Source organism: Abramis brama (genome assembly GCF_963993115.1).
Source record: "Abramis brama genome assembly, chromosome: 20".
Lineage (NCBI taxonomy): Eukaryota > Metazoa > Chordata > Actinopteri > Cypriniformes > Leuciscidae > Abramis > Abramis brama.
Genome location: NC_139982.1, coordinates 32,353,459 through 32,366,315, shown reverse-complemented (window position 1 = coordinate 32,366,315; position 12,857 = coordinate 32,353,459). Strand labels below are relative to the sequence as shown.

General features: G+C 36.1%; 1 protein-coding gene across 2 annotated transcripts in view; it reads left to right on the top strand.

Annotated features, from left to right (window-relative positions):
* tmem117 (transmembrane protein 117) overlaps positions 1–12,857 on the top strand; it is a 56,055-nt gene that overhangs the window by 34,225 nt on the left and 8,973 nt on the right. For both annotated transcript variants that reach the window (XM_084094833.1, XM_084094834.1), the window contains 2 exons: positions 3,745–3,844; positions 7,416–7,513. In XM_084094833.1, coding sequence (XP_083950959.1) covers positions 3,745–3,844; positions 7,416–7,513 — 198 coding nt within the window. The remainder of the gene's footprint in view (positions 1–3,744; positions 3,845–7,415; positions 7,514–12,857) is intronic.

The following is a 12,857-nucleotide window of genomic DNA, read 5'->3' as shown; positions in this document are numbered from 1 at the left end:
GAAGCAATTGATCATTTGAGCGCAAAGATCTACTGGATTGACAGCGGCTGATTAAATCAGTAACATACTCAGGCGCTATACCATGCAGAGACTTAAAAACATACAACAACGCTTTGTATTGAATTCTGTGTGAATTCAGCTGTGTCGTGTGTTTGCCTGTGTCAGTTGTGTCGTGTGTTTGCCTGTGTCAGCTGTGCTGTGTGTTTGCCTGTGTCAGCTGTGTCGTGTGTTTGCCTGTGTCAGCTGTGTCGTGTGTTTGCCTGTGTCAGTTGTGTCGTGTGTTTGCCTGTGTCAGCTGTGTCGTGTGTTTGCCTGTGTCAGCTGTGTCGTGTGTTTGCCTGTGTCGGCTGTGTCGTGTGTTTGCCTGTGTCGGTTGTGTCGTGTGTTTGCCTGTGTCAGCTGTGTCGTGTGTTTGCCTGTGTCAGTTGTGTCGTGTGTTTGCCTGTGTCGGCTGTGTCGTGTGTTTGCCTGTGTCGGCTGTGTTGTGTGTTTGCCTGTGTCAGCTGTGTCGTGTGTTTGCCTGTGTCAGTTGTGTCGTGTGTTTGCCTGTGTCAGCTGTGTTGTGTGTTTGCCTGTGTCAGCTGTGTCGTGTGTTTGCCTGTGTCGGCTGTGTCGTGTGTTTGCCTGTGTCAGCTGTGTCGTGTGTTTGCCTGTGTCAGCTGTGTCGTGTGTTTGCCTGTGTCAGCTGTGTCGTGTGTTTGCCTGTGTCAGCTGTGTCGTGTGTTTGCCTGTGTCAGTTGTGTCGTGTGTTTGCCTGTGTCGGCTGTGTCGTGTGTTTGCCTGTGTCGGCTGTGTTGTGTGTTTGCCTGTGTCAGCTGTGTCGTGTGTTTGCCTGTGTCAGCTGTGTTGTGTGTTTGCCTGTGTCAGCTGTGTTGTGTGTTTACCTGTGTCAGCTGTGTTGTGTGTTTACCTGTGTCAGCTGTGTTGTGTGTTTGCCTGTGTCAGCTGTGTTGTGTTTACCTGTGTCAGCTGTGCTGTGTGTTTACCTGTGTCAGCTGTGTTGTCGATGCCTCGAGAGAAAAGAAAGTGCAGAGCGCGAAAGCACCAGCGACTGATGGATTGCCGTAAAGCAGTATCTCTGGTCGTACGATGTGTATGACGTCATTGACATTTTAAAAGACTTTTTAAAGCAAATAAGTGACTCTAAAAAATCTAACACCCAGCAATGTGTAATTTCTTTGCATCTCCTTTCGAATACAACATTCAAATTACTAGACAAAAAATTATATCCTGAGAAAAGTGGATTTTGAGGGGTATAGCGCCATAGACCTCCATTCATCCTGCACTCGCCCTGTGAGCGCCCTCGCATGGACAGAGACGTGTTACTGCAGCCAGTCCAGAAACCGGAAGTAACCAGAGAGTGCCAATTCTCTTCCTATTAGACATTCTCTGGCTCCACACACTTTAACTACCCAGGAATCCTTGCAAAAGGCCAATCAGACAACGGATGGGAGGAGATTTCGCTCACAGATAATTGTTGACATGGGAAGAAGAAAATATTACGGTTTTTATGACCTAGATCTACATTTGACCATTGTTACCTACAGTTTATACAAACATTAAGGTCACCGAGCAGTGGTTGATGTCTCAAACATAATAATAGCGCATTGAATAATACGATCGCATTATGATTCATTAAATAAATAGAACCGAATGTCAGGGCTTTACTGAGTCATATATAAACATAGTATGAATATTGAAACCTGTAAATTCATCTGAAACTCATGCACATTTTCATTATGTGTTAAATTGTAATCTTAGTTCAAATGGAACATTATGTATTATTATGTACAACTGTATACATCATTTAAATAAGCATGATGTATCTATTGTCTAAAGCCCAGGTGGCATGCACAATATCAAAGTATAGAACTGTAAAATTAGGCTGTGTAGTGGACATGGAGATAAGAGGTCGGAGCGCAAAAATGTGATTTCTCCTGTCCAACAACAACCAGACCGGCGTGACGATCGAGTCTGTCCCAAAAATACCTCTCAATGCGCCCTCGTGGACTCGCCCTATAGGTCTGCACTACATGACGTCACCAAAGTGTGGGAGTCCACAAGTCCGGAGTGTGCCATTTGGGACAGGGCCTAAGAGACCACTGTAAACTAATTTTTCGTGCTCCCATTTGCTCAAATAGCAAAAGAAAAACTCCACAATAGTGTTTTCACAACTTTCAAGAAGAGTAAAAAAAAGAGATGGATTGATAACGGAAGTCAGAAGAGAGAAAGATCAACTCTATCGTCAGCCAAGCAACCTCACATATAAACTCAGCACAGGCCTATGATGAACAGTGCTAATGAGGAAAAGCTTGTTAAAACACGTTCTCCTTTACAGAATAATGCCGTTATTATCCGTAACACGGTTCAGAATGAGACCAAAAACCCAATCCGCTTGTCATTTGTCCACAATAGAGTTTGCCTTGTTCAGCGTTTCCCGCCGCCTGAAATCACGAACTGACGTGCATAAGCAGATTAGCGAGTTTGTACCTGTTCAAGGCCTGTAAACACTTCTGACGGCATAAAAGCGGCGTAAAGAAGATTACATTCGCTCGCTGTCACAACATATGAACGCTTGGCTGTGTTTTTGGATCATTTTCTGGAAGCCATTCGTTCCCTGAATGCATTATAAAGGCCTCTGAAGTTCATTTGTGTTTGTGATGACGCTAACGTGTCCTGTAGCGTTACTGAAACACTATATCCAGACACATTTGATCATTTATTTTGGAGTTGTCCTCATTCAGTTTGTTTTTGGTTAGATTTCTGTTCCTTTATTAAGGCTCATCACGCTCAGCTTTCAACTGTGCTTTAAAAATGTGTTATGTTTTTTTTCTTATCATAAAGAATATTACTTAAATAATCTGCTTCTTCTGTTAGCTAAATTTAGTATCCATAATTGCACATTTAGAGGAAACAAGCCTTTATTTTGAACTTTAAGATCAGAAATTCAACAATACCTAAATACAATATTGGGTTTGAAAAATAAGAAAGCTGCAAAGTGTGTTTCAATCTGTAAACATTTTCACATTTTTGTTCAACTTTTAAATGTGCGTTGTGTAATATTTAGGAGGATCTATTGACAGAAATGCAATATCATGTACATAACTATGTTTTCAGTGGTGTATAAACCCTTACATAATGAACCGTTATGTGTTTATTAGCTTAGAATGAGGCATTTCTCTCTACACTCACTGCGGGTCGCCTTACATCGACATGTTTCTACGGTGGCCCTGAACGGACAAACGCGTTTCGTCACTATGTTGTTCTTCGTGTAAAGAAGCTTCAGCTAAAGTCAGCGGATAAAACACTGACACAATGATGAACAAGTGACAATAATATTCGCAATAACATCTTTTTACTGAATAATTAAACCTAATTTCTTAATGTATCTTTGTGAAGAAACCTCATTGTTTATCCGGCTACTCTCTGCTGTCTCAGACGACGACATCACTTCCTGTCGGCCACCGTAACTTCTGTTGGGTGCAATTCACAACCTCACCACTAGATTCCGCTAAAACTTACACACTGCACCTTCAAGTTTGTCACTTTTTCTTTATATATGTCTTTTTTTGTTTGTTTGTTTACTCAATGTAATCCCCGACTGTAGTTGTAATTCTTTAAAATCAATAAAAATAAAAAACACTTTATCCAGCGAATGTCACGTCGAATAAGCGCGTTTGGAGAAGCGAAGCTCCACTCCTCGTGATGTGATCAACAGTGACTGACCTGTGTGTCTCTCCACAGTCCTCACATGGTGACGGAGTACATGGGCATCAGGAACGAGAGCTTGATGAAGATCGCTGCTGTTGGGACGTGGATGGGGGATTTTGTGACCGCGTGGATGGTGAGACTACAACCTGTTTAAAGTCCACATGAAACCACACTCAAAACCTGTTTCACTTCCGATATCAAAGTCAAAAAGTGTGGTATTTTATTTGTTTACCTGTTATAATATAATTATTTTACACATTTATATATAATTAATATATTTATAAAAAAATAATAATAATATTTTCTAAATGTAATTATTTACTGGTCATTGGTTTATTTCATCATAATAGGCAAATTATAGTTGTGCATTTCAGTGATTTTACCATGTTTTTTTTTTTATCAAGGTAAACTCGATAAAAATCAAGGTAAAACTAATTTATCCACACAAATTGTGTTATTTTATTAGTTTAGCTGCATGTCATGTGACCATTAACCCACATCAGAGAAATGTGAACATGCAAATGTTAAATTATTAAAATATTTACTTAAAAAATATCAGGGGGATTTCAGGTCAAAGGCTGGCAATAAAGTTTAGAAAACTTTAAAATATGAATCGTTCTCAAGTAACACCAGGGATGTATATTAAAGTGAAAATAGTGTATTTTGATTTCATGTTGACTGTAGCAACTTTAAAGCAGCATGAAATTGTTTTCTGAGAATTCTTGACCTTGACGAACCTTCCCCGCCGGGTCTGACGAGCCACTCAAATGTTCCTGTAATTATTTGTTGGTAATTGACTCTGGTGGAAAAGCGGCGAACGTTCCCAGAGGGAATGTGACATTAGAGATCGCCTAAACCAACAAACTCCTCGATTAGCCCCAAAAACTCTGCGATAAAACCACAGAGAGTTCGGCACATCGAGAAAGCAATAATATCCTCCTTAAAGCTGCAACCGCAAAACAGGGAAATTAATAACGCTTGAAAAATATGATTAAAATGATGTTCACTCACACTGGAAGCCATTAATGTTGCATTGCTTTGTCCCGTTTACACTTTATTTTCAACAGTGAAATAATTTTACATACAGTATAATAAATTTTTTAAAGCTTCACAGTAAGTATAGTACATTAACATGAACTAACAATGATAATTAGCGATTATTAATCATAGTTAATGTTCGTTTCGACATTTACTAATAAATTGTTAAAATCAAAAGTTGAATCTGTTAATATTATTTAATGGACATGAACTAACATTGAACAGTTTTTAATTAATTCAGTTTAAAAATATTAATCACTGTTAACTAAGAAAAAAGTTGCTGCCTTAATTTTTTTAAGTACAGTTAAGTTGGATGTTTGAGTCATTTCAACTTAAATTACATTAAAGTGACTTAAAAAAAATTGTTGAATCTTGTTTAACTTCTAAAAAAAAGTTGAAATTGCATAACTTATTTTAATGAGTTATAGCAATGTAAAAACATATGTTGTCATTACTTACTGATCATAATTTTAATTCTTAATATAAGTGTTACCCTAGTTAAATGTGCGTACATGTGGTTAATTTTGATTGATGAATTTTAAATGAGACCCTATATATGTGATTTTTTTTTTAGTAGTTTTAATATATTTAAATAATTTCTTTTGAACCCGTGTTGACTTTAACTCACCGCAAGATTTGACGTTTAAACTGACAGCTGTCACTCAAATTGATTGACACACTGTATGTACTTCAGTTTTTCTATACCGTCTGTTTGTAAACTATCAGCTCTATTATAAATGTTGACAATCGTGGCGGAGAAAACAAGTTGTTCCCAAGTTCACTCAAGGACACGCAGGAAACAAACATCTTTCCGACAGCATCCGGCATCAAAGAGCTTTTCTCAGTGACACGCGAGTGCAGGTGTAGTTCGGATCTGCTGGGGTGTGTGTGTGTGTGTGCGTGTGTGTGTGTGCGTGTGTGTGTGTGTGTGTGTGTGTGTGTGTGTGTGTGTCTATCGGGACATTAGTATTCCTGTGTTCAAACTGCAGCGATGAACAAAAGAGAAGAGAGGAGGAGAAAAAGAGAGGGATAAAAGGAAGGAGTGAGAGAAGAGGAAGACGAAGGGCGAACGAGCGTCTCGAAGTGCTGAATCGAGACATTACCGACGGCGTATTAATTCAGTCCTTCATCTCGTCACAGGCTGCGGATTGGCTGAGACGTGATGAAAGATTTACAGATTTATTTCACTTTCTCTTTCCCTCCCCACAGTTTTCAGTCTTTCTTTTCTGAAGGAAGGGATCCGTCATCTGACCTTAGACAGGCTCACTGCGCAGTGCGCTCACTCTATAGGGCATTACTGTAGTGCACTTGACAAACACAGATGATGCATAAACCACACAGATTAGAGGTTTGTATATGGCATAAGGTACATTTATTATAATGACATGCATATAAATATAAATATATTTGACATATTATAAGTATTTTTTTATAGATTTAAATGAGTGCTGTTAAATCGATTTATCGTGATTAATTGCTATAACAAAAGTTTGTGATTATGTAATATGTGTGTATAATGTATATATATGTGTGTGTCACACACATACATATATATAAATATGTAAATATGTATATAAATATGTACACACATATATTAAATAAACACAAACTTTTATGTTAGATGCAATTAATCACGATTAATCGATTTGACCGCACTCACTTAGATTTATTTATTTTAGATACTTTTTATTTATTTTATTATCCTAATTTGTCATAATCAAAACTAAGTGTAGTGGTAAATAACTATTGAAATAAAAATAATAATTTTCAAATATTTAATATGCAATTTTATAATAGTTAATTTTATTCAGGGTGATAATATACTGTAGTAAACTGAAACTAAAATCAACAACAACAAAAAAAATCCTTACTTAAAATAAACGTTTTCTGCAATGAAATAAAATATTTAAGTAAAAAGAAAAACTATTTTTTTTAAACTAGTTGCCAAGGCAACATTTCTCTTTTAATTTTCATTTAAAACTAAAACTGAAATAAAAATTAAAATCTGTATAGACATATTTAAAGAAAACAAAAATGCAACAAAATTACTAAAGTTAAAATGAAAATGGAAAATATAAAAATAAAAGCTAATTCAAAATATTAATACAATTATTATAGTAGTCTCAATAATACTAAAATAATGATTTGACTTAAGTGACAATAAATAATTTCTAAACAATATACAACAATATTTTTTTCTTACAATAACATGCACTGACTAAGAAATGTATTAGGAAATAAATAATATAATAAAGAAAGTTAAAAAATATTTATTACATGCAAATATTTTGGAAATGGAATACCTTTTATTTAGTTAGTTTTTACTGTTTTAGTATAATTTATATACTATTATATTTTTATATTTATTATTTTAAAATTTTGTTGTTTTCACTTTAATTTCAGTTTAAGTTTTAGTGTTATTGTCATTTTTGTCATTATTATTATTTGTATTATTTAATAATAATAATATTTTTTTATTATTTTAATTATTATTTATTTTATTTTATTTTTCAGTTGTTAAATATAGTTCATGTAACACATTTTTTGTTTTATTGATTTGGTTTTAGTTGATGATAATAACCCTGACACTGTCACTGTGACACACAAAGTAAATAAGGAGTGTTTGTTTGTTTGTTTGTTTGTTTGTTTGTTTGTTTGTTTCCAAGGTGACAGACATGATGCTGCAGGACACTCATTACCCGTTCTGGGGCCGGACCGCGAGGCACTACTGGAGGCAGGGGCACAACCGGATCGTGTTGTTCTGGTGTGTTCACACTGCACATCTGGTTAAACAGAAGTCAATCTGGTTCATCAATCCACAAAAGCAGGATTTAGACACTGTACAGCTCGAAGTTTTGCTGAATAATTAATGCCAGAAGCACATTTCTGCTTTTAAACCCTCGTCTCATAGACGTCCATTGTAAGTGCATGAGTGTAAACATGATTTCCGCGTGTTTACAGGAGACGAGGCGCGCACTGAGATGATCTTCTGGGGTAATTGACTGCGTGTCACAGATACTGTCAGCTTAAGTCGTGTTGAACAGGAATGTTGCTTTAATAAGCTTCTTGTGAGGTCGTGCGTGTGGCGTCCCGGAGGAAATGATATTGATAAAGCGACTAAATCATGTTTTTATTCATGCTGAAATATGATAAAGGGTTTATTGTGTGGACAGGGACTCTGCGTTAGTCAATTGTAATTTTTCAAGTATAAACAATATAGGCAGAAATAATAAAGAAGTTAAAGACATGAGGAGGAATCTCCCAGTGCAGACACACACTAAACAAGACTAATTAAACGTGTTCTTTATGCAGTCACTCACTCACTCACTAATCACTAATTAATATAAGCTATTAATTTAATGTTTATTTTAATATTAATAAAATATTTAATTTGTCATAAAATGTAATTGTGTGTGTGTGTGTGTGTGTGTGTGTGTGACAAAGTGTGTGTGTGTGCGAGTGAGTCTGTGAGTGAGTTTGTGTGTGTGTGTATGTGAGTGTGTGAATGAGAGTGTGTGTGTGTGTGTGTGTGAGTGTGAGAGAGAGAGAGAGTGTCTGTGTGTGTGCGAGTGAGTGTGTGTGTGTGTGTGTGAGAGAGAGAGAGTGTGTGTGTGAATGAGTGTGTGTGTAAGTGTAAATGTGTGTTAACAACACATTAATCCTTGTTCTCATCATCAGCATGAGTGTGTGTGAGTGTCTGTGCGTGTGTGTGTGTGCGCGAGTGAGTCTGTGAGTGAGTTTGTGTGTGTCTGTGTGTGACAAAGTGCGCGTGTGTGTGTTTGTGTGTGAGTGAGTGAGTGTGTGACAAAGTGTGCATGTGTGTGATTGTGTGAGTGTGTCTGTGCGTGTGTGTGTGTGTGTGTGCGAGTGAGTCTGTGAGTGAGTTTGTGTGTGTGTCTGTGTGTGTGACAAAGTGCGCTTGTGTGTGTCTGTGTGTGTGACAAAGTGCGCGCACGTGTGTGTGTGTGTGTGTGTGTGTGTTTGTGTGTGTGTGTGTGAGAGACAGTGTGTGTGTGTGTGTGTGTGAGTGTAAATGTGTGTTAATAACAGCACATTAATCCCTGTTCTCATCATCCGCATGTTTAATTAAAGAGACACGCAGCAGAAAATCGATCAGCGCCGCTGTTCGCCACGGTAACGAGACCCCGAAACAAAACACGCTTTGACCCTGAACCCCTTAAACGGCTGAACACACCTGACACCGCGACCTCTGACCTTCACGTCAGCTGATTCATTAAAGGAATATTTCATTCATCTATTATATTCTCCTCTTCTTAAAATATTTCGATCTACTTTTTTTTCCAGTAAAAATCTAAAAATACATTAAAGATAAAAACTGTATAAAAAATTAAGACTAAGTTTCTTTAATAGGTGTGAATTTTGTCTTACATTATTAATGCGATTATTATTAATAAAATGTTTAAGTCTTCGTAATAAAAACAAAATTTAGTGTTTAGTGCCTATTGCATTTTTTAAAATAATTAACTAGATTTATTTAATTTAAGATGTGATTTTTATTTATTTAGGATATCATGCAATGGTGAATCATTTACAATAACGAATAAATACTATTAAAGATGTTTAAAACAAAAAACATGTTTCTTACTTTATAAAATACGAGTGCATTTCGTCTTTCTTCACTGACAGATTTTGGAGTATAAAGAAGATAAAAGCGTGTGGGAAAGTCTCCCGCTGCAGAAAGACTAATTAAAAACTCATTAAAAGTCAGTTTCACTTACCTAGTGACATCGTCAGAGGAAACATTCGGCTGTTTTTCGCAGCATATTTTTATCTAAAGCATCAAAATCAAAGTGACATCCAGCTGTGCGTCTCGCTCTCCTAGTGTTGCGATGTCAGGCGCTGACCCTAGATCAGTTCTGGTCTTTCATTGGCTGATGAATGTGTTCATCACTGACATGAAGAGCTGATCTGGTGTCTGTATTATTCAGTGGCTCCATCAGAAGTGCATTACACCATACATTTCATTCTGGCTCTGCACGTCTCTTATTAATGGACTCTCTCGCAGCGTCTCCATCCATTAGTAAAACGGCAGACTTCATTTCACACACACCGATCATGACAGACCGCAGCTCTGCTGAGAAACCCTGTGTTTAAAACCCTTGTGTATCTATTAAAACAAGTTACACAAAGGCCCATAGTGGACAAACATGTCCTTGTCAAAAAACTGTCATAAAAATTTGAAGCTTGTGAGCACAGGTTTAAGTTTGGTCTCATTTTAAAGAAGACCCTTAAAGAAGTAAAAAAATAAAACCAAAAAAAAAGGTTTAAGTTATTATTTATTATTTATGAACATTATTTTATATAAAAAAAATATTTTATTAAACATGTTGAACTTAAACAAGCCATAAATTTAAACAAGTCATGTTCCAAATTTGAGGTTGATTTCTCAGAAAATGAGCTTTCAGTGAGAGAGTGTGTGTGTGTGTGTGTGTGTGTGTGTGTGTGTGTGTGTTTTGGTTTATATTACATTGTGGGAACCAAATGTCCCCACAAGGATGGTAAAACCTGAGATCACCTCCATTGTGGGGACCAGCCAGCTGTCCCCACGAGGGTAATGGGTTAATAAACATACTAAATTATATTTTTTTGAAAATGTAAAAATGCAGAAAGTTTTCTGTGATGGGTAGGTTTAGGGGTAGGGTTAGTGTAAGGAGATAGAATATACAGTTTGTACAGTATAAAGACCATTAAGTCTATGGAGAGTCCCCACAAAGATGTGTGCGCCTGTGTGTGTGTGTGTGTGTGTGTGTGTGTAGCAGATTTTCCCCATTAGATGCCAGTAAATCTCCACTGGGACGAACAGTGGTTTGATTGGGTTTTTCTCTCTCAAATATTACAAGTGCACACACACATTTTTTTTATTACAAACATACAAACCACACTCTGACATCCATACCAACACACCCACACAATTACAGCTGCATAATTTCTCCATTTGTCTCTATAATATGCAGAAGCAGAAAACAGGAATAAAGCGAATATTTGCTTTATAGGCCAAACCTGAGGAAATGGCATCATCTGAGAAAAAATTGTAAAAAAAAATATAAAAGTTTGAAGCCTTGCCAACAGAATGAAAGCCTATTAACAAAGATTGCATCATTTTATAGTTAAATGGCCCTGGTCCTGAGAGGAACTATTTTATGTTACTAGTGCAAAATAGATTTTTTAAAGGAAATTGGGGTGAAATAGTAAAATTCCAATAAAAATACACACCTGTGCCAAAATATATACAGTTGGCATTAACACAGGCAAAATGATCACAAAAACAAAACTGAATAAGACATAATGAATTAAGAAATAATGTCCATAAGGGTTAAGAGATCTTCCGCTGCTTATTAGAGGCGCAGGAAAAAGTGATTTATAAATGTTAAATCTGATTTGTATCGATTCACAAATTTCAAAAATCACTTTTCTAAAGTGTTACAGCAGCACTACTTAAAATGACTGTAAGTTATTGGCGTTAATCATAATAAGCCTCGAAAATGGACTCAACGCATCTCTTTCACAGCTACACACACAATTATGTCAAATGCACATCGTGTGAACTGTGGAGTATTCAGTGTGAACAGAGTCTGTCCTACGCGAACTGAAACAAGTGGGAGAAAACTGGATGTGTAACAGCATATTAGATCCGTGCATTCATTCTTAAAGGGACAGCAGCCTCATAAAGCGTTGCCACCCGTTTCATTAATGCTAGTTAATAAAACACTCTTGACTGAAACACTTTTTTTATGGGACTATACAGTGTTTTATTTTTACATTTGATCATTCAATTTCTGTAGTATTTCTATGTTAAATACAGTGATGGGAATAACAGTAATGAGCAGTAACGAGTAATCTAATTGATTACTTTTCCCATCTTAATAATGCCGTTACCGTTACTGCCAAAAAATGCGGCGCGTTACTATAATTGAAGCTGTTTATTTTATTTTATATCAGACCAACTAGATCTCTGACGCTGGTTTCACACTGTCACCAATTGTCTGAAGTCTTTTTTATTTTTTTATTTGCACTACACAGAGTGTAGGCCTATATATTTGTTATTTCTTTTTGGTATAGTGCTTAACAAGCATAATTTAATTGTGCCCAGTTGTGGCAATAAATATTGAAAGTTCCTAAACATCTGTTGTGTTATGTGTATCGATACACTATAGAAACATAACATCTACATACATGGCATTTGATTGGAGGCTAGTCTCACTTTGTCCCACAGCAACATTAAAATAGTTTAGATTTGTGTACATTGTTTCTGTTAATAATGTATTGTATTAAGTGTCCATTTAATTATAATATTCAGATTTATCATAAATAATTGAACATGCGCATGTATTTTCAGTTCTGTTAAAGAGGGGTGGAGGTGGGCTCACATTTGAGCATTTAAAAATGTACTTGAAAGAAACGCAATAGTTACTTTTATAATGTGTAACTGAGTAACTAATTTAGTTACTTTATGGAAGAAGTAACTAGTAACTGTAAGTAATTACTTTTTAAAAGTAATTTGCCCAACACTGGTTAAATAAACCATACCTGAAAAAAATATATTTAAAAATGTTGTTATTTGTCCTATAAATCCTAAATAAAATAATTTTTTCTGCTTTATTGCAGAAGACTGTGTTTAATGATTCAGTCAGCTTAAAGGGCATTTGTTTTATTATATTGGGTTGACTAAAATGGGAAGAAAAACTAAATAAATGTCTTGAATCACATTTAATCCAGTTGGATTTGTTTCTTCTTCTAGACCTATTTAACTGTCTACCGCATTAGAAATTAGAAAAGTAACACAAAACTACCATCAAATCAAATCGAAATTTGATTCAAAATCGATTCAAAATTCAAAACTACTGCTTACCATCAGAAAAATGACAGAAGCGATTCATCTTCAGACGACACAAACGCCTTGTCAAAGCTGCTTTTATTTGATAAATACAGTAAAAATTGTTAAATATTATTCTACTGTAAATCAGCTGTTTTCTATGTGAGTATATAGTGAAGTGTAATTATTCCCGTGATCAGAGCATGATGCTCGAGTGTCCACCAGTTCCCGGACTGATGGGCTGATGGGCTCGAGCTCCAGCACTCAGGCCTGT